The sequence below is a fragment of the Halichoeres trimaculatus genome, unplaced genomic scaffold (assembly GCF_033239565.1).
Source record: "Halichoeres trimaculatus isolate MK-OKI-2021-1 unplaced genomic scaffold, fHalTri1.1 fHalTri1_scaffold_1, whole genome shotgun sequence".
Taxonomy (NCBI): Eukaryota; Metazoa; Chordata; class Actinopteri; order Labriformes; family Labridae; genus Halichoeres; species Halichoeres trimaculatus.
Window position 1 is genome coordinate 41,129,800 of NW_027437179.1, and position 27,807 is coordinate 41,157,606.

At 42.6% G+C, this 27,807-nt stretch overlaps 1 protein-coding gene across 2 annotated transcripts in view; it reads right to left on the bottom strand.

Annotated features, from left to right (window-relative positions):
• Nucleotides 1-27,807, bottom strand: part of raly (RALY heterogeneous nuclear ribonucleoprotein) — a 194,346-nt gene that overhangs the window by 86,514 nt on the left and 80,025 nt on the right. For both annotated transcript variants that reach the window (XM_074678612.1, XM_074678601.1), the window contains exon 2: nucleotides 1-137. This exon is cut by the window's left edge and continues 180 nt beyond it. In XM_074678612.1, coding sequence (XP_074534713.1) covers nucleotides 1-79 — 79 coding nt within the window. In that variant the 5' untranslated portion in view covers nucleotides 80-137. The remainder of the gene's footprint in view (nucleotides 138-27,807) is intronic.

Genomic DNA, 27,807 nt, shown 5'->3' on the forward strand with positions numbered 1-27,807 from the left:
CGATGAACACCCGGGAGTTTATGGACCTCGGGTCGGTTTTGTTGGTCACGTTGCTGGTCTGGACCTTCAGCAGCGACATGCTGGAGCGGAGGGTGGGACGATGGACTTCGGAAAGAGTGATGAGGCAAGAAGAAGATCTGGGTAAGAAAGAGGAGAGGAAACCTTAAGAGAGTGCTTCAACCGTTGACTGACCGACCAGCAGGCAACCAGTTGATAACAACCCAAGCAACCAATCACTGACCCAAGAGAGACCAACTGGAGACCAATGACTGACCTAAGAGAGACCAACTGGCAACCAATGACTGACCTAAGAGAGACCAACTGGCAACCAATGACTGACCTAAGAGAGACCAACTGGAGACCAATGACTGACCTAAGAGAGACCAACTGGAGACCAATGACTGACCTAAGAGAGACCAACTGGAGACCAATGACTGACCTAAGAGAGACCAACTGGCAACTAATGACTGACCTAAGAGAGACCAACTGGAGACCAATGACTGACCTAAGAGAGACCAACTGGCAACCAATGACTGACCTAAGAGAGACCAACTGGAGACCAATGACTGACCTAAGAGAGACCAACTGGAGACCAATGACTGACCTAAGAGAGACCAACTGGCAACTAATGACTGACCTAAGAGAGACCAACTGGAGACCAATGACTGACCTAAGAGAGACCAACTGGCAACCAATGACTGACCTAAGAGAGACCAACTGGAGACCAATGACTGACCTAAGAGAGACCAACTGGTGACCAATGACTGACCTAAGAGAGACCAACTGGCAACCAATGACTGACCTAAGAGAGACCAACTGGAGACCAATGACTGACCTAAGAGAGACCAACTGGCAACCAATGACTGACCTAAGAGAGACCAACTGGAGACCAATGACTGACCTAAGAGAGACCAACTGGAGACCAATGACTGACCTAAGAGAGACCAACTGGAGACCAATGACTGACCTAAGAGAGACCAACTGGTGACCAATGACTGACCTAAGAGAGACCAACTGGGGACCAATGACTGACCTAAGAGAGACCAACTGGTGATCAATAACTGACCTAGGACAGACCAACTGGCGACCAATTGATGACCAAGAACTAACCAACAAATGATCCAACATATGATGGACCACTGATCAACTGAACGATCACCAACTGATGACTGAAGATTGACTGACTGATGAACACAGATAGATCAACAATGGACCAAACGATCAGTGACCCACTGAATTTCGACCAGCCACCAACCAACAACTGGCCAACCAATGATGGCTGACGATCCACTGATGACTGATTAACTGACAACCAATAAGTGATCATTAACGACCAATGAACTGACTGACAATCAACGACCAATCCATTGAGTGATAAAAAACAACCAACAGACAACAAACTGACTGCCAACAACAGACAGACTGATGACCTCAGGCAACACACAGATGACTTACTGACTGATGATTAACAACCCACTGACGACCCAAAACTCACGACCAACAGACAACCAACTGACAAATTATTGACCTGCCAGGACCCTCCTTTAGACGACTTTGTCTCGAGAGCTTGTCTCCTTTAAGAGCCACTAAGCGGTGAAATAATGCTCCATTAAAACCAGCACAGGCTGAAGATCCTCCATGCTAACAGGCTAACTGTAGAGCTACACGGACTGTCCATCTCCTTCTATGCTTTCATCCAAGGCAATATACAACACAAGCAAGAATTTAGACAGGAGGAAAACCTTAGTTCAAGACAGTGCCACAACTTAATTGACTTCAGGTGCTGCCGTCAAGTGCGAGAAGAATTTTTTCTTTTCCTCTGTGAAACTGTGGACAGGTTGGGTCCTCTACTGGAGAGAAGAGGATACTGAAGACTAGTGGAATTTATTTATACACTTGACTCGTCTTCAGAGTTAACTGTGGTATTATTACTGACACAAACTGGTGTAGGTAACGGTGCCAATCTTGGATTTATTCAAACAGTCTGATTTCAGAAAACAACGTTTTTTTATTCTTTATTCTTATTCGGATCCCCATTAGCTTCCACAGTCATGGTTGCTAATCTTCCTGGGGGTCCACATAGAAAAGAAACAACATGAAGAAGATATGAAATAAATAAACCATTCAAACAAGTGGCAGTTGGTCAGTCAAGGAGGGGAAGCTCATTTTTTTCCTCCTACATCATAAATTTGTTTATTTATTTAAAGGTAAATTCTCCCCTCTGTGTCAGCTTGTTATCAGCTGGAGCTGCTACGTGAGACTACGACAGGCTGTAAGTGTGAGTGACAGGGGGAGAAGCTCCACAGCTGTAGCTGTAGCTGATTATTGGTGAAAAGAGAGAGAATCTTTAAACACAACGCTCGTCGTTTTTAAGAAAGGTAAACTCACTGGGGATCGATAAATCCTCCGGATCAGTCCAGAACAACTGACTGTAAAACTCAGAAGATGCTCCGGTGGAGGGTTATACTTCAAGATCTCTGACTGGCTCATTTCACTGTCAATCAAAAAGGGATTCAGCCTCAGACAGATCATCCAATCATCATGCAGAAGCCCAGCGTCCAGGCCAGCCCACTGCCTCATAGACCCCCAGAGATGCTGAGCGTCCGATGGGCGGGACAAAGCCCAGCGTTTATCCAATGACCGTCCAGTTTCCACAGTGGAACAACCCACTCTACGCTTCCCCGCTGAAGTCAGAAGACGCTCAGCGTCCAACTGTGTTAAAGCGCTGAGACGCTGCAGGGATGAATGAGAAGGAGGTGGAGCCAGTTACCTGTGATAGGAGCTGATTCTGAACTAAAGATGAAGGAATTCTAGCTCAGATTTTATCAATGAAATGTTCACACAGCAGAACAGATCAACACTTTTTATAAGGGACATTTTAGGGGAAGCTGAGCTTCCCTTGCAGTCTCAGAGCAATCGCCACTGGTTCAAACATGATTCACCTGAGTCTTGACTCCTGTGGCTGGACTTCCCATACAGACACCAGCAGACTGAACAACATTTATCTTGTGCCTGTGTCGTTTTATTTACCAGAGAAGAGAAAATCTCATTCTGGTGTTTCTGCTCCCACCACAGAAACAAAGTCACAACAGTTTCCTTTTTTTTTCTCATTTAAAGCACCAACACAAATCATGACCCACATAAATTCTCCAACTGTAGCTGGGGTCTTTATTTAATGAATAATGTAACCATAGCTAACCGTAATAAATCGCTGCAACAATATAACTCAACATTCAACAACATTCAACGATCAGAGCTAAATATTGACTCAGAGCTGGGTCTGAGACTTTCTGACTCACTCCCCCCCTGAGGACAAAGAGGAGAAGGCTCAGATTAAGGTCTAAGTGTTCCCTGAACAGATGAGTCTTCAGACATCTCTTAAAGTAGAAAGGGACTCTGTGGATCTTAAGGCCTGTTTCTGCTCAATGTTAAATACAGATCTGGATACAACAGAATCTTTTGCTCGTTCATTTTCATTTTGGCCGTATTTCTGAGTGTTTCCAGAAAGCTTACGCAAACAAAACAGTACCACAGGAAACTGTAGGGGGAGTGTTGCTGTTACTCACGGATTCAGAATCAGAATCAAGTTTTATTGCCAAGTGCATTTGCACATACAAGGAATTTTACTTGGTGTATTGGTGCAACAATTAACAAGAAAAAAAAAATACAGAATTACTTGCTGTAACATTCTGTAAAATAGAATAGATTTTAGAGAAAGTTAAGACATAGAATATACAAATATACAAAAACTATATGGAAAAATAAAATAGAATAAAAATAAAGAATTTTTATAGACAAAATGTGGTTTTAGTGAGACACAAAGAAAAAATAACAATGGAGGAACTTTGTTGCAATATTTCAACATCTTTTTTAATTAATTAATTTTTTTAATTATTTTTTCAGTTTGGTATTCAAACAGTTTTCAGCATTTTTTAAATTATTTTTTATCATTTCTTTGTTGCAATTAGGGCTGTCATTTTAACTCGTTAATTAGATTAATTAATTACACCCCAAATTAACGCGTCATGAAAATTATCGCAGATTAATCTGGATCCCTAACCCGCGAGGCGTTCAAAGACGCACTTGTTTTCAAATGTCTAGCATTTACAAACCGTTTGTCCTACATGGAAAAAGTGGTGTTCTCGTCAGATTTTCAAATTTCCGACGGTCCCTGAATGTATCACATCTGACGTCAGCAACATGCTTTGAACCGGGAGAAGAGAGAGCGTCCACATCTCGTTTATTCACACGTCCTTTTTGAAAATCTACAGAAAATCAACCGTTTGCTCAATTCTATAAAAAACAGGTAATTTTACACTCTTTACCGCATCAAACAAGCCCTGAATGATCGATATATATCTTGCATTTAAATCTAAAGAATTCTTTGAAAAGTTCCTTCCATCTTCCTGGTGTCATGTTTCAGCTTGGGGCTGCTCTGCACCAATCAGCAACAGTTTGTGTGTTCAGAGCATGTTAAACTGAAAATACTTCACTTTTCTTTGATCCAAGACTTGAATTAAGTGTTTTGTACATAGTTCCTCACAGTTTTTAGCCTTTAGCCCTGGTTCTCCTGACCTCATAGAAGTATAGAAGTTTATATTGCAGTGAAAATTCAGTCCACATCGAGTAAAAATGTGACAGAAGCAAAAAACGTCCTAAAAATCAAATCAGCTTATCTTAGGTGCAGGACTGTGTAGATTTTGTAAAGATAGAACCATAAAACTTTTTTCATGTGTTCCTTATGCATCAGGGTACCTAAAAATGTGTTGTATATATTCCCACCTTATTTTTTAATATTTTTCTAGTGTCTTTTAATGTAATTTTAATGTCCTGGAATTCAAATTCTTTATTTTGGGACCTTAAGCAGATATGACATTAAAATGCGATTAATTAGATTAATTAATTACAAATCCTGTAATTAATCAGATTAATTTTTTTAATCGCCTGACAGCACTAGTTGCAACATTTAACAGTCTTATTGACCATGGCCTGCTAAAAACGCTGCTTCTGTTTTTGTCTTTTATGTTAGAGCTACATTAGCAACACCTCCTTCACAGTCGCCATGTTTGTTTTTGAGTTTGTTGTTGTCATTAACTTTTAACTCTGGGCTGTGCCCCCTGGTGGATGTTTTGGTTGACTGCAATGCCAACGTAAAGGACGCACAGAAATATGAGAGCAGTGAGAGGATAAATACATTTTCATAAGTTAGGGGATGATAAATGGACCTTTACTGCCCCCTACTGACATCACAGACTCATGGATTCCCCCTTCCTGTGATAAAGTCATTCAAACGCTTTTAATTACATCCTTTTTTAATTGTTTTTAAACTTTATTGAGATTAATTAGCATGTTATATGGTTGTTACTTATGTGGTTATCAATAATTGATAAAAACTCACTGAATATAAATGTTAGACACATGAATTTTGTAAAATCATCAGCCAGAGAATAAAATATAACAGAGAAGATCTGCGTAATGAGCTTCCAGTATCTTCTAACCTGAAAGCTCGGTGCTGACTGCGCTGGCCCACTTTCTGTTTCTGTTGAAGTTTTGCTCGTTTTCCTGCCTCTGATGAAGCATCCTGTAAAGTTTTACAGCAGTTTTGTAACTTTTTGAATCAGAGTTCAATCTGATGTCATTTTAAGAAAAAAAAAAAAAAGGAGGGAAAATATCTGGAGCAGAGAATCTCCCGTGGCTCAGTCTGACAGACACGAAGCAGGAGAAATTAAAACAGAGTTGCTCTTTAAAGCGTTTGATGGCTCTGGTTTGATGTTTTTCAGCTTGAAAGAAACATTTTTTTTGCGTTGTAATCATTTGTAGGAAAGTTTAACTCGTGCATTTGGGAAAGAAACTCCTCCGTATGCTGTTAATTTTTTTATTTTTTCAGTCCTCTGTGGAGTTCTGCAGAAGTTGGTTTCTGTTTGGATGTTCTGAAAATCCTGCCTTTGCACCGTGCATCACCTGTGCACTCAAAGAGCTCAGACATGAGGTTTGTGTTTAGATTTGAAGGATGCTGCATGCAAACATCTTATTTTTTTACACCTCTTCAGAGCGTTTAAGAGTGAGAGTGAGACGGAAAAATAAAAATGAGAGCTCAGGAAACGTTGTGGCTCTTGTGCAGCGTTCAGAATGTGACGTGATTGTTGTGTTGTCTTTTTTCTCTACCTGTGTGTTTTTGTGTGTGAGAGTGAGTGTGTGTGTGTGTGTTGAGAAAACAAGAAGAGTCATCAAACCTGCGTCTTCAGAAAAGTTAAAAGGTGAAAAAGTGGAGACAAAGCAACTTTCTTCATCTCTGAGATCAGATCATCTCTGAGTCTCTGCCTGACCTCCTCGGTGACAGAGCTTCTGAAAGCTGATTGGTCGGACTCTAATAAATCAAATAAAGCCCTGCCCTGAGGGACCTGTGTGTGTGTGTGTGTGTGTGTCTGTGTGTGTGTGTGTGTGTGTGTGTGTTTGAGAAGTCCACATTTAGTGAACTCAGAAAAGTGTTGATCCAGCAAATCCTACAAGTCTGAGAGTGTGTTTGTGTGTTTGTTAGTGTGTGTGTGTGTGTGTGTGTGTGTGTGTGTGTGTGTTAGTGAGTGGGTGAGAGTTTAAAAAGACTCACAGAGACATAAAGTTTGTTTGGAAGTTTCCGGATCCTCTGTGAGTTTGCAGCGAGCAGGTTAATTTCTAAGAAGAGGAGACAACTTAGATTCAGAGGACGGCAGAGACACACTCACACACACACACACACACACACACACACACACACACACACACACACACACACACACACACACACACACACACACACACACACACACACACACACACACACACACACACACAAAGATGGAGGATTCTCCTTTTTGCAAAGAGGTGTCACTGAGAGCAGTAAGTCCAGTCAGGCTCCCAGCTTTCATCATAAGTCTTGATCAAATCCAAATCCTGGTCCTTATCAAATCCAGATCCAGATCAAATCCAGATACTGATCTAGATCAGTTTAGATTCTCATCAAATCTACATCCTTTTCCTGGTCAAATCCAGATCTCGATCCTGATTAAATCCTGACCCTGATCAAAAGCAGATCCTGATTAAATCCAAATACATGTCAAATCCAGATCCTGATCCAGAAAGGTTTAGATCCTCATTAAATCCACATCCTATTCCTGATTAAATCCAGATCTTGGTCCTGATTAAATCCTGATCCTGATCAAATCCAAAACCTGAGCAAATCAAGATCCAGATCCTTATCAAATCTAAAGCCTGATCAAACCCAAAGCCTGATAAAATCCAGATCTCAATAAATCCAGATCCTGATTATATCCAACACCTGAGCAAATTAAGATCCAGATCCTGATCATGTCAGAACCTGTTCAAATCCACCACCCAAGCTTTTCAAATCCAGATCCTGACCAAATCAAGAGCCTAATTAAAACCAAATCCTTCTCAAATCCAGATCCTTGCCAAATCCAGATCAGTTTAGATTCTTGTCCAATCCACATCCAATTCCTGATCAAATCCTGATTAAATCCTGATCAAATCCAGCACCTGATCAAAACCAAATACTTGTCAAATCCAGATCCTGATCCAGATCTTTTAAGATCCTAATCTAACTCACATCCTATTCCCGATCAAATTCAGATCTCGATCCTGATTAAATCCTGATCCTGATAAAATCCAGCACCTGACCAAATCAAGACCCAGATCCTGATCCAATCCAAAGCCTGATTAAATCGAGATCCAGATGAAATCCAAACCCTTGTCAAATCCAGATCCTGGTCCTAATCTTTTCAGATCCTTTTCAAATCCACAGTTCAAGCCTGTTCAAATTACTATCCTGACTAAATCCTGATCCTGACTTAAAAACACCCTGACATATTTTCCCACATTGCACCCCACGTTACTTTTTCACTTCCTTCCCCATTTCACCCCCTTCTTCCTCCTTCCCTTTTTATTTTGTCCACTCTTGTCCCCTTCCCTGCTTGCTTCCTTTTTTATTTCCTTAATTCCATTTCTTCCCTCCTTTGCTTCCTACTTTTCTTGCTTTCTTCCTTTGTGTTCATTTTCGATCCTTTGCTTTTTTCCTTTCCTTCCTTCCGTCAAACCCTCACAGACCCCCCAGAACATTCTGTCTCGAAAGTCAGCACTTCAGCTCGTGTTTGAGCTCTAAAGAGGCAACTTTTGGACATTTTGGCTCAAAAAGGACATTTACCGCATATTTTGGCTCCAAAGACAGAACTTCAGCGAGTGTTTTGGCCTCAAAGAGGACAGAGTGTTAAACAACACCTCAGGCCCTGATCACTCAGAAAACTTTACCCGCTGAATCCTCACTTAGTTTAATCTTGGACTACTCATTTCAGTACCAGGAACTGATAACAGTTCCTAAAGGGTTACAGTTCTGGTACCTTGTGTTGGGTGTGTGTTAAAGAGGGAGAATTTCTCATCATGTACGGCCAAACTGACTCATGAGTCATGAGCGCCAACAAACCCTGGATGCACGGTGAAGCCAGAAATCAGAGTCAGAGGAAAGTTTGTGGAGGTCTCAGAACAACATCCCAGCTCTAAAGATGTTTTGTCAAAGGGCAGCAGACCACGGCAGAGAAATGCTGGCGGGAGACGCAGACAGACTTCAGAAACCCGGTGAGTAAACGTCGTTAGCATTTCTGGAAGCTGTGTCAGCCGCTCTTTAGCACAGCGTGAGCTCAGAACTGTCAGATCATTTAGTGCCATCCTGGCAGACGATGGAAGTCTGAGCAGGTGAACTTTGATGTGAAGTACTTCATCAGAAGTTGATTTCTCAGGCTGAAAGACGAGGCGTGGCTCTGCCCTCAGAGACGGGAGGAGGAAGAGGAGGAGGAAGAGGGTCACTCCAGCTCTTCAGAGGAGCCATCAGGGAGGAAACCTTCATAATCATAAACAGAACAGACGCGGCGGCAGACGCTCTGGGATTACCGTCACTTCTGTGAACTTTGCTTACGGCACCAGGTGGTAATTTGGCGGGCTTACAGCCAATAAGGCTGATGTTCTCACACGGAGGCGCTGAGATATTTACAAACAGCGCTGACCTTTCAGGCTCTACGGCGGCGTCTGCTCTTCATCCTTAAAGAGGAGGGTTCACTTTGAGAGAGAGAAATCAGGCTGTGCATCAACAGCTAATAAATCTGAAAGAGTCAGAAACAATCCAAAGTTAAAAAAGAACAAAATGTAACTCAGATACTTCATCTCCAGCTCAGAGAAAGATCTACAAACTGTTCTGAAAGTAGTTTCTCTGGCCGACAGGCGTCTGCTGGATCAGCTCTTTATTTATGTAAACCATGAAGCTAACGCTCGCTGTCTCACAGCCAAGGAGCTCTTCAAACACATGCCAGCCTCCTACAGGCAAACCAGTGTCCAAAAAAACACAGCAACCCAACCAACAAACCTCCAGAACCAGAGAGTTTGTGTTTATTTCACAGATTAGTCAGTTTGGCTGTTGGCTGAGCCTCACTGAAGCTTTGGAAACAAACAGACGGTGTTTGGGAAGGAGGGAAGTGGAAAATATTCATATTCAGGACAGTGAAAACTTAGAATAAGTTACAGTATCGTTTTGAGTATTAAAGACAAAGTTTCAGAAATAAATCAATTTGTTGTTTTTAGATTTCTAGGCGCAGCCAAGAGGCGGAGGGAGTCAGGTTTGAGGGTCTCAGGATCCCATCCCTGCTTTTTGCAGATGATGTGGTCCTATTGGCCTCATCGAACACTGACCTCCAATTCACACTGGGGCGGTTTAAAGCGTTTACACCAGAGACTGTAAAAAAACATGGACGTCATTTTGCTCAGCTCAAAATTAGGTCGCCACAAAAACTGCTCCCCCTGGTGGCTGGCTGCAGTATAGGTCAAAAAATCCATCTTTCCAGTCATTCCGGATGGGCTGTGATCAAACTTAAAAAAATAAATACACCTGGTAGAAATGTTTCTTATTTGAAGATATCATTTGGCTGTCTTGTATCCAAGTCCTCTTTATTCTGTAAAGTTTCGTTTACATTAGTAATACGAGGTTAGAAACAAGGTTTAACGTCACGTTTCATGATGATTGACAGCTGACGTTGTCGTGTATTTTTTCGGGGATTGTAAAATTTGTCGGGAGGTAGAGTCAAGGACTGATTTGACTCTCAAAAGAAAAAACAGCTCCACTCAGATTCTCCCAGAATCCCTCACAGTCTCTACTGCGCAGACTCTGGCTGTACAACTGCTACAATGTCTGCGCCTGTGACGGGGAATTTTGGCTTCAAAACCGTACAATGGTAAAGGCGGAGCCACGCTGTCCACTCTATATACAGGGTATGCCTTACAGTGTGTACCCACCGAAAGCGTCGCAAATATTTCGCGCGCTGATATTACATACAAAAACAATTTAATACCGAAAATTGATGCTGCGTCGAGGCGAGCATAGAGCGGCGTCAAGCGTTCAAGCGTTGAGCAGCGAGCGTTTCCAGCGAAAAACGCTTGCTGCTCACCGCTCAACGCTTGACGCTTGAGTTGAAATAATTGAACTTTTCGAGCGAGCGTGCATCTTAACGCACCAGGACAGCCTATCAGCGTGGAGATCGTCACTGATGGACAGGCCCTCTGTAGCTGGAATGGAGCGCCTGTAGTTGGTATCCAGGCGGGAGATCCTGGCACCATAGCAGGTCTTCAAACTGGGCAACAGTCAGGCTGAAGTACCGCTGGAACCGGCTGTTGTCCAATCGCCGCAGCTCCTGCAAGACACCGTGGAACCCACACCGTCGTTGTAGGGTAGCATGCAACCAGTACCTACGTTGGCGCCTAGCTCGCAGCTGACTTCTCGACAGCAGGTACAGAGCAGCGATGGTGGTGATCAGAGCCATGTTGGACGATGAAATGATGATGGCGGACTTTTCGTGCAACGAAGCCGCGTGTGTGTGAGTGTTTTCGCATATTTGTACCAGCGTCAAAACTCGAGTGTCTGGCGCGGCGCGATTTAACTTGACACGCAAATACATTAGCTCTCAACGCTTTCGGTGGGTACGCAACGTTACACATCAACTGTTTTAGAGTGAAACACAAAAGTTTTGTTGCGTTTCAGCCTCGTGTTTACACAGAAACTGTGTTTTCAATTTTTGAAAACGGCCTCCAGAGCGGGATTTTCCTGAAAAGCTGCCAACACCGTTGCTATGTAAACAGTTAGCCGGCGTTTTCAGTGGAAATGCTGACGTAACACTCCGCTTCGAGTGCATACATCAGTCCAACAGGACAACAGTACCGTTGTAACTATCATCGTGATCTACCGTGTTGAGCTTGTGCTGCTCAGTCTGCTGAATCTGTGACTGTCTTCAACAAAATGAGCATCTGTTGCTCCACTTCTGCTCTTAGTATTCACCAACACACCAGATGATCGTCTCAACTCTACTTCAGAGGAGATCTACCAAAAGCTGCTTCTGGACAAGACAGTTATAGTGTCACCTACTGGCCTGGCATGCTTACTACAGCATTTTCAGTCCCCCAATTTTATGTAAACGCAGATATTTTTCACAGCATTTTAGCGTTTTCAGATGAAACATGGTCGTGTAAACGGGGCCAAAGTCTGAGTCCATGGTTCTCGGCCAGAAAAAGGTTAGAAGAGAGTCTTTGCCCCAAGTGGAAGAGTTCAAATATCTCGGGGTCTTGTTCATGAGTGAGGGGAAAATGGAGCAAGAGATTGATAGATGGTTCAGGGCGACGTAAGGTAAGGCTCTCGATTTACCGGTCAATTTACGTTCCAACGCTCACCTCTGACCACGAGCTGTGGGTAGTGACCAAAAAACAAGACTGCGGATACAAGCTGCTGAAATAAGCTTTCTCCGCAGGGTGTCTGGGCTCAGCCTTAGAGATAAAGTTCTTAGTTTGGAAATCCAGGAGATGCCGCCACAATGTGCCAGTCGGAGGCAACACTGCCTGTAAATAACTGTATCATCAGCGTATAGATGAACATTTGCATTTGGAACCTTAAGGGACATAAACTGTAAATATCAGTGGTCCCAGGACAGAGCTCTGGGGTACACCTTTCATCATTTTCAGAGATCTGTGTGGCGCTCTCAGCCTGAAGATACTGTGATCTGTTGGATCAACAGTTTCCAAACCAGACTCTGTCATGAGAACAGGATTAAAGATCTGTCAGCAGGGAGGTGAACACGAGGACAAACGCTGAATCCAGCTCCTGTGAAACCTTTGATGTTTGCCTGAGAGCAGTGAGAGCTGTTCGATCGACTCCACTCTTTCCTAAACCAGATCCTCCTGCTGGTGGTTCCTCCTCGTCCTGAAGCAGGAGTGTCACACAGACATGTTCAGGTGAGTCTGCAGCAGGACCAGGACTCAGGAAGAGCCGCAGAAAGGAGGCAGGCTAATCCGAACTGCCAAGAACATGGCCTTCACCGTGTCCAGACGACACTGGGCGTGTGTGTGTGTGTGTGTTTGTGTGTGAAAGAAAGAGAGAGGAGGAGGAGGAGGGAGAGAAACAGGAGTCAATGTGTTTGGCAGAGATAACAAGACAGACCTGGACAAATGGGAACAACAAGGAAACGACTTTCCTCGCCAAGAAGATGAGTAATGAGAGACGGAGGGACGACTTCAGAGCCACGCAGCGACTCCTCGTCACGCTGTGTCTCCGTAATGTTCAACATCTGACCTTCAATCAAAGACGTGCAATCATGCTTGATCTCTACTCACACTCACACACACTCAAACACACACACTCTTTCTACTGAACTTGGCTGAGCTCTCATAAAAATCACTCCATGTTGGAGCAGACTGCTCTTTATGAACTTTTGCAGCCACCCAGGAGTTCATTTTTTCAGGATGAGCTCCGTTTCACTCAGAAGTAAAACTTAAATAAGATCAGGTGTGTGGAGCGGTGGGGGGTCGCCTTCTTAATAACAAAAACTCACACCACAGTGTCCTCTTGGGAGTCACAATGCACCAAGGTGCCTACTTGGGAGCCAAAATGCTCCTCAAAGTCCCCTTCTTGAAGTATCGTCTTGGGAGCAACGACTCGTACAAAAGTGCCCATTGGAGCCAAATATGTGCTAAACTGCCCCAGAGTGCCCCCTGGGAGACAAAATGCACACTACAGTGTCCTCTTGGGGGTCCAAAACGCTTGCTCAAATGTTATTTTGCACATCTGATTGTCCTCTGGGAGCCAAAGTAAGCACTAAAGTGCTCTGTTAGATGCCAATCGTGTGTTTTATGTCCCCAAAGTGTCCAGTCAGGATCAATATGCATGCTTAAGTGTCCCCTTGGGCGCCAAAACAGCTGAAAGTGCCCCTTTGGAATCCAAAATGCACACTAAAGTTCCCATTTATGAGTCAAAATGCATGCAACAGTTACACAAAGTGCCCCTTTGATGGCCAAAATGCAGGCTTAAGTGTGTCTTGGGAGCCAAAATAAGCTCAAGTGACTTGCTTGAGGGCCAAAACAGACATGAAGTACATTCAAATGCACATCTGAGTGTCCTCTAGGAGCCGTGTGAACCAAAGTGTTCCCTTAGGAGACAAATGCATGCTGAATTTCCAGAAAGTGTCCTTTCGGGATCAAAATGCATGCTAAAGCATCCTTATGGGAGCCAAAATGTGCGCATTAATGTTATCTTTTGGTTGCCAAAATAAGCTTAAGTGCTTGTTACAGAGAGTCAAGGCCTTCTTGGGAGCAAAACCTCATACTAAAGTTCCTTAAGGAGCTTAATGCATACTAAATTAACCCAAAGTGCCCTCTTGGGAGACAAAACCCAGGCTATATTGTCCTTGTAGGAGCCAAGATGTGTGTAAGTGCCCTATTATAATATTAAATGTACATCAAAGTGCCTTCCTGGGAGCCAAAATGAGCTCAAGTGATTTGCTTAAGGGCCAAACTACACAGTAAAGTATTCCCTTGGGAGACAAAATGCCTGCTTAAATGCCCCTTTGGCATTCACAATGCTCATAAAAGTTGCATTTTGGGTCCCAAACTGACACTAAAGTTTCCCCTTAGGGACCAAATGTGTGCTAAATTTCCCTAAAAATGCACATCAAAGGGCCCTCTTTGGAGCAAAAACTCATTCTTAATTTCCCTTAGGAGCTTAATGCATGCTAAAATAACCCAAAGTGTCCTTGTGGAAGCCAAGTTGTGTGGAAGTGCCCTTTTAGAATATCAAATGTACACCTAACTACCTTCTTGGGAGCCAAATGGCACACAGAAGTTCCCACCAATGAGCCAAAATGCATGCAAAAATGCAGGCTTTCGTGTCCACTTGGGAGCCAAAATAAGCTCAAGTGACTTGCCCGAGAGCCAAAACACACATCACAGTACTTGCTTGGGAGACAAAATGTGTGAAAGTGCCATTTATGAACGCAAAAATAGCCCAAAGTGCCCTCCAAGAGCCAAACTAAGCTAAAGTGACTTGCTTGAGGGCCAAAAACACACACCAAAGTATTTATTTGGGAGACAAAATGCCTGCTCTAATTCCCTTTTGGGATTCAAAATGCTCATCAGAGTTGCTTTTTGGCTCCCAAACTGACAGTAAAGTTTCCCCTTAGGAGCCAAATGTGTGCTAAATTTTCCCAAAGCGTCCTCTCAGGATCAAAATGAATGCTAAAGTGCCCTTTTGGGATCCAAAATGCACATCAGAGTCTCTACTTGGGGGCCAAAATGCATTTGAATAACAAAAATGCCTTCTAGGAGGCAAGATGTGCTCAAGTGATAACTTGGGATCCAAAAATACCTCCAAGTACTTGCTTGGGAGCTAAAAAGCCCATTTGGGATTCAAAATGAACATCAGAGTGCCCTCTTGAAGCCAAAATGCACACTAAAGTGCCCCCACAGGGCGCAAATGTGTGCATAATTTTTCCAGTGTTCTTTTGGGATCCAAAATGTGAAAAAGTGCCTTTTTGGGATTCAAAATGCATACTGAAATGCCCTTTTGGGAGCCAAATGGTGCACTAAAGTTCCTGCTACGGAGCTAAAATGCATGCAAATATAAGCTAAAGTGTCCCCTGGGAGCCAAAATGCGCTCAAATGTCAGCTTAGGATTCAAAATGCGCATCAAAGTTCCCTCTTGGAGCCAAAATGGGCAGTAAAAAAAAAAGAAATTGTGTAACTTGGCGCCTTCTTCAGGGATGAAAATGTGCTGTTTGTGGCTTCTATTCCCTTCTTGCCCCTGGCCTCCAAAAAGTCTGTGAACACCACTGAACCTGATCACACAAACCGCTCAGATATCCTCTTCCTGTGTTTTGATAAAGACATCTTCAGGATCCTCTGTGCAGGATTTCAGCTTCATGTTTTAAGACGGAGTACATCAAAACCGATTCAGAAACAGTTTTAAATCGAAGCCGACGTGATCGAACGCTCAGATGTGAAGGCGCTTCTCCTTGTTTCTGAACTTTACAACAAATGACGCTCATAGATTCAGGAAAAAAAAGATCAAAAAAGTTCAGATCGCTCCATGAAAGAGCATCGGCATAAAGCCAGCACTGGTGTGAAAGTGTGTGTGTGAATTAATGAATATATTAATGCTGCTTTAACTCACACACACACACACACAAAACACATTCTGCTGCTACTTGAAGTTCTCTCAAAACCTCACACATGTTGCCGAAGACCCTCTGACACCCACACACACCCACACACACACACACACACTCACACACAGAATTATTGCTCGGGGTAACAGCTGTAGCAAAAGGATAAACTCAAATCCATAAAATGCACACAGACGTTCCCACACACACACTCGCAAACACTCGGGTTTTGGCTCGATGCATAACTGAAGAGTCGGGCTCAGCGCCCCCGAGCTAGCCTGTAGGCTAACACACACACACGCACACACACACTCTCGCTCTCACAGCAGAAGTGAATCCATGTGGAAATTCAAGCACACAGAAAATCACACACTCTGAGTCGAGGAATGCAGACGGGAAATGATAAGAGGACTAACACACACACACTCTCACACACACACACCTGTGATTAGAGGTTTAGCTGCAGCCTGCTCGGGGTAATGATAATGGAAAGGACCTGGTGTGACCTGAGGACAGGGGAAACGGCGTGAAGCAGAAACAGGAGCTGGAATATTGATGCTCAGCGTTAAACCAACGAGAAGATTTATTATTCACGCACTCGTTTATGTTAACGGTAAACAACCGTCTGCAGCGCCATCAGAAACTTCAGGAGAGCTCAGGTCAGAGGAGGTGAAACCAACAGCTTCAGATTCAAACTAATCTTCGTCTTCAGTCGTTTTATCGCTTCCTCGCTGGCGGAGGAGCCCAGAGCCAACAGAGTGGAGCCGCTTCAGGTCCCAGCAGCCCCTGAGTCATATTGGTGTTTTATCCTGGAGATTTGGCGAGCTGAGGAGAGGAGCGTGGTTTCAGAGAGCGCAGGGCGTCAGGGAGGAGAGCTGGAGATCCTCCACCTGCTGCTGCACCGACCTGAGGACAGGGTGGGGACCGTAGATACTGGTTCCTGAACGATACGCTTTTCATATTGTTATTTATTTTTCAGCTGTACATAAATAATCCTCTTTTCTCGGGGGTTGGGGCCATAAATGACCAAAGTGTCTGCATGATTTATCCGCATGCAGACGTCTCCTCAGGCTACTGCGTACCTCATGGATCATATCCTCTGCGTCCAGAGCTTGACATTAACTTTGTTTGCTCACAGGCCACAGTGGCTAGTGGTTTTCCCATAGACTGTAACAAGAGAGGGAACAAGAGACAGAACAAGAGACAACTGCTTTAATCCAGACGAGAGGAGATGAAGGAGTGGATGAGGGTCTCAGCGACAGAATATGAGAGTGATGGCCGGAGTTGGGAGATGTTTCTGAGGTGAAAGAAGGCGGATTTGGTCATGGATTTTATGTGGGATTGGTAGGAGAGGGTAGAGTCCACACTGTAAAAAATTTCACCGTAAAATTACAGTAAGTTACTGGTTAATAATTGCATTACTTTCACAGCAAGTTGCTGCAAATATTTTCACAGCAATTTACTGTAAGTAATTCAAAGTAGTTTACTGTAATTGTTTCAGAGTAGTTTACATTAAAACAACAACACTTTACTGTTAATTCACGGTTGCCAGGCCCAAGGAATTACCACAAAACAGGACAAGCAGCCTATGCTGTTGAGCACACACAGCCAGCCAGCGCAGTGGCCCATAGACAGCTAGCTGGTCCATGCCATGGAGCACAGACACACTGGCCCTGTGTGGTATCTTAATGTGCATCAGGGTCTCATGTCCACAGTGTTGCCTCCTCACCCATGGTTTTCCTTTCGGGTTTTGCAGATTACTGAGTTGAAACAACTGAAAACTTTAAGTTGGACTAATGCAAAATGTTAATTTGAGAAGAATTAAAATATTTAGTTTATTTGACCTATTAAGTTGTGTTAAATGAACTTGTTAATTTCATTTCGAAGAACTTAATTTATTCAGGTGTGACCAATTGAAGCAATTCATTTAAGTTGGTCCAACTACTTCTTTTTATTAGTTGTACTAACGCAGAATTTCAAGTTGACATGATCCACAAAAATACATTGGAAACCTAATCTAAAAATTTTGAGTTGGACTGATTAAAAAAATTTCATCACCTCAACTGACTAGAGATTCCCTTTTCACAGTGTAAGCTGACATACAGTCTTTGTTTCTAACGTGATCTAAAAAAGATTTTGTACTCCTATTATTGACAAAGGAACAGTTTACATCTGTGCTGGGAGCTGGCCCACACGGTGACGCGCTTCATGGCCTCTGATGCGCGCCCCGATGGTCAGTCTGTTGTACCGGTTGCTGAGGTAACAGAGGCTCTGACCGTCTCCACTACCGGGTCTTTCCAGCACACTTTTTCCACGCTGGCATGGATCATCCAGACCAAGCAGTCGCTGCGCCTCGGCCGCAATAAAAAAGCGTCAGAAAAGCAAATAAAAAAGCGTCAGAGAAAAGAGGAATTAATATGGTGAACTTCTCACTAGTTCAAAATGACAATTTGTAGATAAAGTAAAGGTGGAAAACAAGGGCACAATAACTTGACAGAATATGTTAAACTTACTTTGGTGGCATCAACCTTGAAAATGTTGAAAATCTGCTGCACGTCCCACAATTCAGTTCATGGAATTTGCTGTGTTTTTGCAGTGGATAGTCTTAATACAGCATTTCATGGTGAAATAACGCAATAAAATGCTGTAAAATTCTGGTAATAATTGAAACAGCAAATATCACAGCAGTTGACTGTAGTAATACTGTTGTTATTGTAAAATTTAAAATTACAGTCTTATATTGTAATTATTACAGTTAAGTCCTGTAAAGTTGTAATACGGCAATTTACTGTGAGAAAATACAGTGAAATATTGTGAAATCCTGGTAATTTTTTACAGTGCAGGATGACACCCAAGTTGCGGACCTCAGGGGACAGTAGAGCAGGGGCGCAGGTAGAGAAGAGAAACTGGTCACAGATATGAGAAGCTGCAGGAACATTATTTAAACCTCCTGATATACAAACATTTATCAAATTTGTATGTGTAAGGTTCACTCTGGAAATACTGTAAACAAACCAAATTACTCTAAATAAATACGACTTCAAGCCCAGTGTGACTCATATCTGTTGTTTGTCTGTTCTGTTCTGTTTTTGTCAAGGTTGTAAGTTAGTATATCAGGAGCTTTAAATACTGTTCCTGCGGCTCCTCATATCTGTGAACAGTTTCTCTTCTCTGCTCTGCTTCTGTGCTTCTGCTCTAGGTGAGTGTTGCTGGTCAGATCAGTCTGTGAGTTTAAATGAGCTCCATCTGATAAACGTCCTCACTTTTAAAAAGTTACAGGAGTTTTGACGCTAGTTTGTGACTTAAACCCCAGAATCTGTTTACAATGCAGAGCGAAAAAGACGTGAGTGAACCTTTAAAATTTTAGGTGCTAAACACCGGGAGCTGTCAGGCTGTCCGAGCCGGGGGCTGGAGATGAAGTCTGAGCACCTGTCAGCTGTTACGTCAGCAGAAGACGTCATGAATGGACCAATGAGCAAACACATGCACTGCTCATGGGAGTTGTAGTGTCACAGTCTCATTTCTGCTGTTTGGAGCTGATGGTTTCCTGATTTATCACAAACTTCAGAAGGCACAGGCAGCACTTTTGGCAATCGACAAGCTGCCCATTATTGAGGGACTGTGTAGGGCTGTCAACACTCAGACTCAAGCAATATGCAACTTAATGACGGGCAGGATGAGATTCCTGACTTCTTCACAGGATGGACAACAATGTAGAGAAGTTGTCAGCTCTGCTCGGCTGTAATGGGCCACCAACTTAGGTCATTTGGCACGCCGCAGAGTTGACCAGTGGGACTTTAAAGCAGATGGAAAATTTGACGGTCTGCCTGACCCAAACAATCTTCATCTCTCTTTCGGCTCCTCAGCGTCGGCCTTGGTTGGCTAATAACGCTCTACTCTCCTGGATGGAATGCAGACAGATGCTCTACCCCCTCCCATCCCGTACCTTATTCCTGTGAAGCTGTCACTGGATCAAAACTCTTCGAGGTCGTCTCCACGGCAACAGACGTGGCCTTGTCATCATCGGACGGCAGAGACATTGTTGAGTCTGGGAAGGGATGAAGGCCACGGGCTTACACATTCACACACATGAAGACATGTGACCTTGGTAGATAGAATGATAAACTTTTGGAGCATCACTTCCTGTGTGTAGACTTTGCAGCAAGAACAAACAGGTCGTCGTGGTTACAGCAGCAGCAGCAGGAGCAGCGTCTCCTCTCGGCCTCTCTCCTCCACACAGACTTATGGAACGAGCCAACCCTCTCTCCTCTCCTCTGTTGGTGTTTCACGGCTCATCTCTCCGTATGAAGCGAACAATCCACTTTATTAGCGCTGTTAGTGTACCTTTCATTTCTTTCATTTCTGCCTCCATTTGCTTGTTTGATGGTTTGTTTTCCTGGAGGCAGAGTGAGCTCCACAAACACAACATCACAGCCTTTCATCATGAAATGACTCCTCGCCCCGCTTTGAACATCACACAGACTGATGATGGACGTTTAACCACGTTAGAGCAGCTCCGGGCTTTATTTTCTTTACTTTAAAACAAGAAGAACATTATTCTGTAGTTTCCTGTCTGCAGCTGAGCTTTGGTTAGAGTTACAGGGTCACGCTCCACGACTTTGGACTGAGAGAAAGGGAAGATTTCCAGCCAGCAAAGGGGATGCTACTCTGACGAATAAACGAAGCTTTGCATGCACAAATTTAACTATGCATCCTACACTTTTTAACAGAAGAGATTTTCTATTGATTAGAGATTAAACCACTGAAAAAAGATTGATATGCTTGTCTCTCGATTTGATTCTCTAACAATTTTCGGGGCGCCAATATGATTTAAAATGCGATTCTTCAGTATTTCTGATTTTTGCAATTTTTAGTTTGTTTTAATAAAACCAGACCAAATGAAAAAGTTGGACGATAATGATGATAACTAGACTACAGACCTGATCAAAATCTCAATACCAGTTGAAAAATTGCTAGAACTGACCTTTTCCACATTTGGATCTTAATGAGGTCAACAGTTTAAGACCTTTGCTCAAAAATTCAGACAAAAACTCTCCAAAGTTTTCTCAGTAGGACTCAGGAATGAGTAGCTCCACCATTTGTGTTCATCACTTCAAAAACTGGTTTGATGCTTGATGTGAGTATTTCCAGGAAACTTTTGGGAACATTGCTCCAAGATGGCTTCATGAAGGGCATCAACTGTCTGGAACTGACATTTTTATAAACTTCCCTCGCCATCCATACCCAAATGTTCTCGCCTGAATGAAAAAGCCCCAGATCATGATGGACCCCCTCCACTGTGCCAGGTAGAAAACATCTCAGGTGGATCTCCTCGTCATGATAGTAACGTTGAAGCCATCTGGACCGTCAAGGTTCAAGTTTTTGTCATCAAAGAATCAAACTGTTTTCCACCTTTTAATGTCCCATGATGCTCCCTGGCGAAGTCTAAAGGGGCAGTTTTGTGGTGTTGAAGGAGACAAGGTCTTTGAATTCCTGCAGATGTCGTTTGATGGTTGTTGCTCTGCAGCCGGCTCCAGTAACGGCCTTAAATTGGGAGGAGGACGGACAGCCAATCAGATCCTCCGGCTCAGCTCAGGTGTAATCTTTTTGGGTCTACTTGACTTTTTTGTCCCATAATGCTCAGGATCTTTCAGAAAATGTAGAATGACTGTCTTACTGAGTCCAACCTCAGCAGCAATGGCACGCTGCGAGAGGGTTAGACCACGTTCAGGAAGAGACAGCTTCTTAGCTTCAGCATCAGGAGGGACTGACCGTGTGAATGCCCGACAGGAAGTGAACATTCGGAGCAGATTTTGGCTTTAATAGCCTGTGGTCTTAAACTGTTGATCAGCTGATAAACTATTTTACGGAAGCACATTGCATTCACTGGATTAAAAAAAAGGACACCTTATCTTGTAATTACGAGAAAGGATCTCGTAATTATGAGATCCTGATGTCGTAATTATGAGAAAAGATCTCGTAACTACGGCATCAGGATCTTGTAATTACGAGAAAAGAAAGAAGTGGAAGTTTCTTCTTCGTGGAATATATTCTAAGGAAGTTTAGAAGCGTAAATCCTGCTGCAGTGATGGAGCTGTCCCAGTTGCTATGTTTTTACCACCTTCTCGGTTTAAAACACAGGGAAATGCTAATGTTTCTGAAAAACGAGAACAAAAAACAGAAAAACCACGATTTGCTGTCCTGGTTTTAAAAACAAAAAAATAGTGAAAGATTGTGTCAACATTGTTTGTGTGATATTTTGATATTAAATGTGAACATCTCTATATAACAATTGGACAAATAACTCGGATTGAAGGTTTATACAGACATGTTCCTGAGCTTTTTTTTTTTTTTTAAAGTAACAGATCGCTGACGATCTACTGGTCGGACCGGTGCAGTTTGAGCATCAGGATTTCATAATTACGAGATCCTTTCTTGTAATTACGAGATAAGGTGTCCTTTTTTTTATCCAGTGAATGGAATGCGCTTCCGTACTATTGCAGTTTTTTTTTTTTTTAAACAAATTCCAAATGTTTTTTGTCACACTCCCCTTCTTGCTTTTGCATATTGTAGCTCTACTTAAAACCTCATTAAGGTCTAAATGTGCAAAATGATATTCTAGCAATTTTTTTAACTGGTTTCAAGATTTTGATTAGGTCATTATATCAGGAGCCATATTTCCTCAAAAAAGCACATCACATGTGAGTCAGTCTTTAGGGTTATTCTGGGATCTCACACCTAATTTTTTTTCAACCCAGCTAAACACACGAAGACTAAAATTAAGGATTTAAATGTAAAAAAACAACATTATTTATACAAAAAAAAAAAAAAATCACGAAAAATATCAATATAAATAAAATATTGGATATTGGCCTACATGTTGAAATCCACAAGTAAAATAAACTGTTTCACTTTTTTTTTTTTTTTTTTTAGCATTTTTTTCTTTTACTTCTTCCGCATTTCAACACATTTGTTGCAAGGAAATGCAATTTATCTAGTTACAAATAGCGTTCATGCATTGAATGAGTAAAAAAATTGAAAACAGTGTTTCAGAGCTGACTTACACAAACATCCTCTGCAGATCAAGAGTTCATGAACTACAGCGTCCTCATTACCTCATCTGTGCGCCCTGAACCAGGCGGTCTGCACAGCCAGCAAACATCCGGATACAGAACTTTCCAGCATCTTTTCTAATAAATAAATCCAGTGTGGGAGTCAGAGGTTGAATAACCCGGACGTTGTGGAAGTATCTGATCGCGGCGCGGCTCGCTGACCTCTATTTTCTGCAGCCCATTATTGAGGATTCTGACAGCATCAGAGCTTTTATTGGCAGGGGCTGCACACCTGAGAGCGCAGCGCGGTCACCGCTGGCTTCTTCCCAGTTGAGCCGTCTCCCCGGCCTCCACAGGTTGCCTATAAATCATTGCCATGCAGGCCAGCAGGCAGTAATAGAGACAGATAGTCTCTCTTAGACTGCATTAATGAACTGTTGTTCCTGGAACCGGCTCAGGCGACGGAGCGATCGATGCCGCATTGTTTTCTGCTCCACAATCACAGCAGAGCTGACATCAGCTCGCGCTCGGCTCAGGTAGGATGTTAATACCAGGGCAATTAAGGGAACAGAAGTATTACTTAAATAAAGATTTTATGGATCCATGAAAATGAGTGTTTCCACGTCCTGGGAGATGTCACGCCGGCTCTCTGACTCCTAACAGAGACTGCTTCATGTGGTTTCTCTGCAGCAGGAGCTTAATTCACTCTTTCCTGAGTTAAATGAAGAAAACATCCTAACTTATTCATGCAGTGGTGAAAGTTATGGAGGCTGAAAAGCGTGTCTCATCACTTCCTTCAAACCGGCTGCTTTGATATTTATTTCTCCATTAGATCCTTTTATTTCCTCTGAAGTGAAAAGCACAGAGCAGGAAATCAAAATGACCACAGATGTCTGAAAATTGGATGTTCTTTGTAGAAGATAACACGACTCCAGAAATCGGCTTTCAGGTTGTGATGACTGTTGGCGTTTCTCCTCCACCTGATGTGATTCGCGCTTTGTAACTTCATTTCCAGTTACGATTGGAGGCGTTCAGATTAATCTCCGTCTGTACTTTTTTATCCAACACAATTAACCGTCTCACTGTCCTGTTTCTGTGTTAGAGCCGACGATAGACGTTTGGGTGGAGTCAGGTTAAAAACAGTATTTCCAGATTTCAATATGTGAACTATGTGAAGCGACAGGACGCAGACCCCTCACATCAACGTACTTTCGCACATGTTTATTGTGTTTCTACCAAAGTATTATTGCTTTTCCGTTCACCTCTTTTTTCTTCCTCTTACGTCCAAAATTTTGATTCCTTACTCCTCTTAGGGCTTCAAGAAAACCCCCAGAAATTATACATCAAATCGTGGAGATTGCTCGGGATCTCTGTGCTATGACTTTTTTCATCATTTTGCAAAATTTTGGCTGAGTTATTCGCGAAAAACTGCAAAAAGTGTCTCATAAGGAATGAATGGGAATCTTCGCCCCTCCCCCTCAAACTTTCCCTAACTTTGAGATGCTAAAACTTCACCCTTCTTCGACCTACAGACACCATTTTTGCTCTAAAATATTCACAAATCTTTCAGCTCTTCGTGTATGACCTAACTTTTAGATATCTTTTACAGCTTTTGAGATTTCACCGTTTAAGCAGCATTTACTTTTCAGTTTTTGCCCGGAAACCTCAGCTCCTAGAGCACGGAACCTTTTCAGCTAGAGTGAAGCAGGCTGCCTCTGAGATGTTACAACTTTTTTGGAACAAATTGTCATAACTACCAAACTCTTCACTGTAGAAAAATAAAAAATACACTAAAACGTTCCTTGACTTCCCCTGCTTCTTACAAAGGGTGAATTTTGGCAACAAAATTTACCCTTTTGCGAAAAAAATGCCAAAATGTGAGAGAAAACCTCATGTGCCTGTAATCTGTTGTTAATGTAATTCTTTGACCTTTTTATCTTCTCAGCTCCATTCAGAACTACATTTGTAGATCACCGTCCCACCCTCATTTTTCACTCTACTGACTTGGGAAACACATCAATGTGTTCATCAGAGTCTCCAAATTTTCACAATGTTTTAATTTCTCCTGCAGACCTAAGGGTTTCAGCATAAAGGCCGGGTTTTTGGACCCACATCTAACCCAATACTCCTGCTTTAGATCAGTGAGCACAAAGGAGTTCCAAAGTTCTGCTGATGATCATCACCCATTGTGACATCATCATCACCATGGTAACCACACAGCTGTGTATTCTGAACTTTTTCAAAAGTAAGTAGTACATGTCAGAGCTGACCGTAAAGCATCACGCTTTGAGCCTTCATGATAAAGCCCATAGAGAGACAGACAGAGAAGTCTATCAAAGTCTATCCACTGATCCAGAGTCAGAAATCCTGTGACTTTCTCTCACCCAATTAATATTGAGCACTTATTCCACACTTAAAATCAACCAACCAAACCAACTGCCGTTTCTAGAGGGCTGACATGAACGCACGTTGGATTCAGGAAGGGTGGTGCTGTGTTCAAGGCAAACTGGAAATACAGGACAAATTGTGTCCTGTATTGATTTAAAACGGGACACAACCTTTAAGTGTGAAATACGGTACAATTTCGTATTTTACAGGACGATTCTGTATTTTACAGGACGAGTCCATATTTAACGGGGCTATTCCTTATTTACAGGACGATTCCGTATTTTATGGGACAATTCCGTATTTTGCGGAACAATTCAGTGTTAACGGGACAATTCCGTATTTTACAGGATGATTCAGTATTTTACAGGATGGTTCTGTATATTACAAGACAATTCTGTATTTACAGAACGATTCCATATTTTACGGGACAATTCCGTATTTACAGGACAATTCCATATTTTATGGGACGATTCCGTATTTACAAAATGATTGCCACATTTTACGGGACAATTCCGTATTTACAGGACAATTCCATATTTTATGAGAAAATTCAGTATTTATAGGACAATTCCATATTTTGTGGGACGATTCCGTATTTACAGAACGATTGCCACATTTTACGGGACAATTCCGTATTTACAGGACGATTCCATATTTTATTAGAAAATTCCGTATTTACAGGACGATTCCATATTTTATGGGACAATTCCATATTTACGGAACGATTCCATATTTTATGAGAAAATTCCGTATTTACAGGACAATTCCGTATTTACAGAACGATTCCATATTTTATGGTACAATTCCGTATTTACAGGACGATTCCATATTTTATGAGAAAATTCTATGTTTACAGGACAATTCCATATTTTATGGGACAATTCCATATTTACGGAACGATTCCATATATTACAGGATAATTCCATGTTTACAGGACGATTCCATATTTTATGAGAAAATTCCGTATTTACAGGACAATTCCATAATTTATGGGACAATTCCGTATTTACAGAACGATTCCATATTTTACAGGACAATTCCGTATTTACAGGACGATTCCATCTTTTACAGGACAATTCCGTATTTACAGGACAATTCCATATTTTACGGTACAATTCCGTATTTACAGGACAATTCCATATTTTATGGGACGATTCCGTATTTACAGGATGATCATGTATTTAACAGGACGATTTTATACTTTACAGGACGAGTCTATATTGTACAGGACAATTCTGTATATTACGGGTTGATTCCGTATTTACAGGACGAGTCTATATTGTACAGGACAATTCTGTATATTACGGGTTGATTCCGTATTTACAGGACGATTTCGTATTAACAGGACGATTCCATATTTTACCGGGCAATTCCATATTTACAGGACAATCTTGTATTTTACGGGAATATTTTTACAGGACAATTCAGTATTCCATGGGAGGATTCCATATTTTACGGGACGATTCCGTATTTTATGGGACGATTCCGTTTTTTACGGGACGATTCCATATATACAGGAGGATTCCTTATTTTACGGGATTCTGTATTTTACAAGACCGGTGGCAACCCTAATCAGATCAAAGAAGCCCTCAATCAAACCTTCATAACTCAGCTGACAGAGCAGACACAACATCACATGACTCTCCTGAAGAAGACAGCAGGAAGTTTGAAGACACTGCTGCGGTGGCTAAGGCGGTTAGTTAGGATGCCACCTGGACGCCTCTTTAAAGGTTTTACAGCCATTTTCATCTGGAAGGAGACCCAGAGGCAGACCTAGAGCTCACTCCAGGATTAAACTCCATCATCAGGCCTGGAAACACCTCAGGATCCTCCTGGAGGGGAGACTAGAAAAAGGCAGAGGTTGTGTTTCTGAAACATGCGACGCCTCCCTCTACCATGGAGAGCTCAATAATTTCACGCTGTTTTTAAAACGTCCAGAACAACCACAAGATCTTTGGTTTGTGAAACTAAATGATAAGAAGAGGATGAAGAAAGGAGAAAAACAATGCTCCTTCTCTCCTCTTTTCTCCATTTATTCATCCTCCTCCTTTTTTCCCTTCCTCTCCTCTTTTCTTTCCCCATGCATCCTTTTCTTCTGATTCATCCTCCTCCCCTCTCTCACGTTTTTGCAGCTTTGTCCTTGTTTTTTTCCCCCTCTTATTCCTCATTCCTTTTCTGTCTTTTCTTTCAGTATTTCTGTGATTTTTCTTCCTCCTCTTGTTCTTTCTTCTCTTTCTCCATCCCCCTCTTTAACCCCTCCCCCCTCCTCCTCATTTCCCTCCTCCTCCTCTCCATCACCGCTTCCTTCCTTCCTTCCTTCCTTCCTTCCTTCCGTGCTTGTTCTCCAGATGATGAACGACTGGTTGTTGCTCTCATCCATCTACTGGGCAGCCTCATCTATCTATCCACTGCCTGCCCACACACACACACACACACACACACACACACACACACACACACACACACACACACACACACACACACACGCAGAAACACCATTGTATGGCCACACACACACACACACACACGCTTAAGGTGTGCACAAAGAAAAAAGATGAAGAGTAATTCGACTGGACTTGGTCCTGCACACACACACCTTCTCTCATGGTGTGTGTGTGTGTGTGTGTGTGTGTGTGTGTGTGTGTGTGTGTGTGTGTGTGTGTGTGTGTGTGTGTGTGTGTGTGTGTGTGTGTGTGTGTGAGTGCAGCCTCTGATTAAAGAGCCTCTATAGAAAATCAATACCTCCTTCATTACGCTCTCACCTCTCCCCCCTCCCTCCGTCTCTTCCTCCTCTCCAGCCAATCATCCTCCTCTCCTCGCTCCAAATATCAGTCATTGGAAAAGCAATAAAGTCT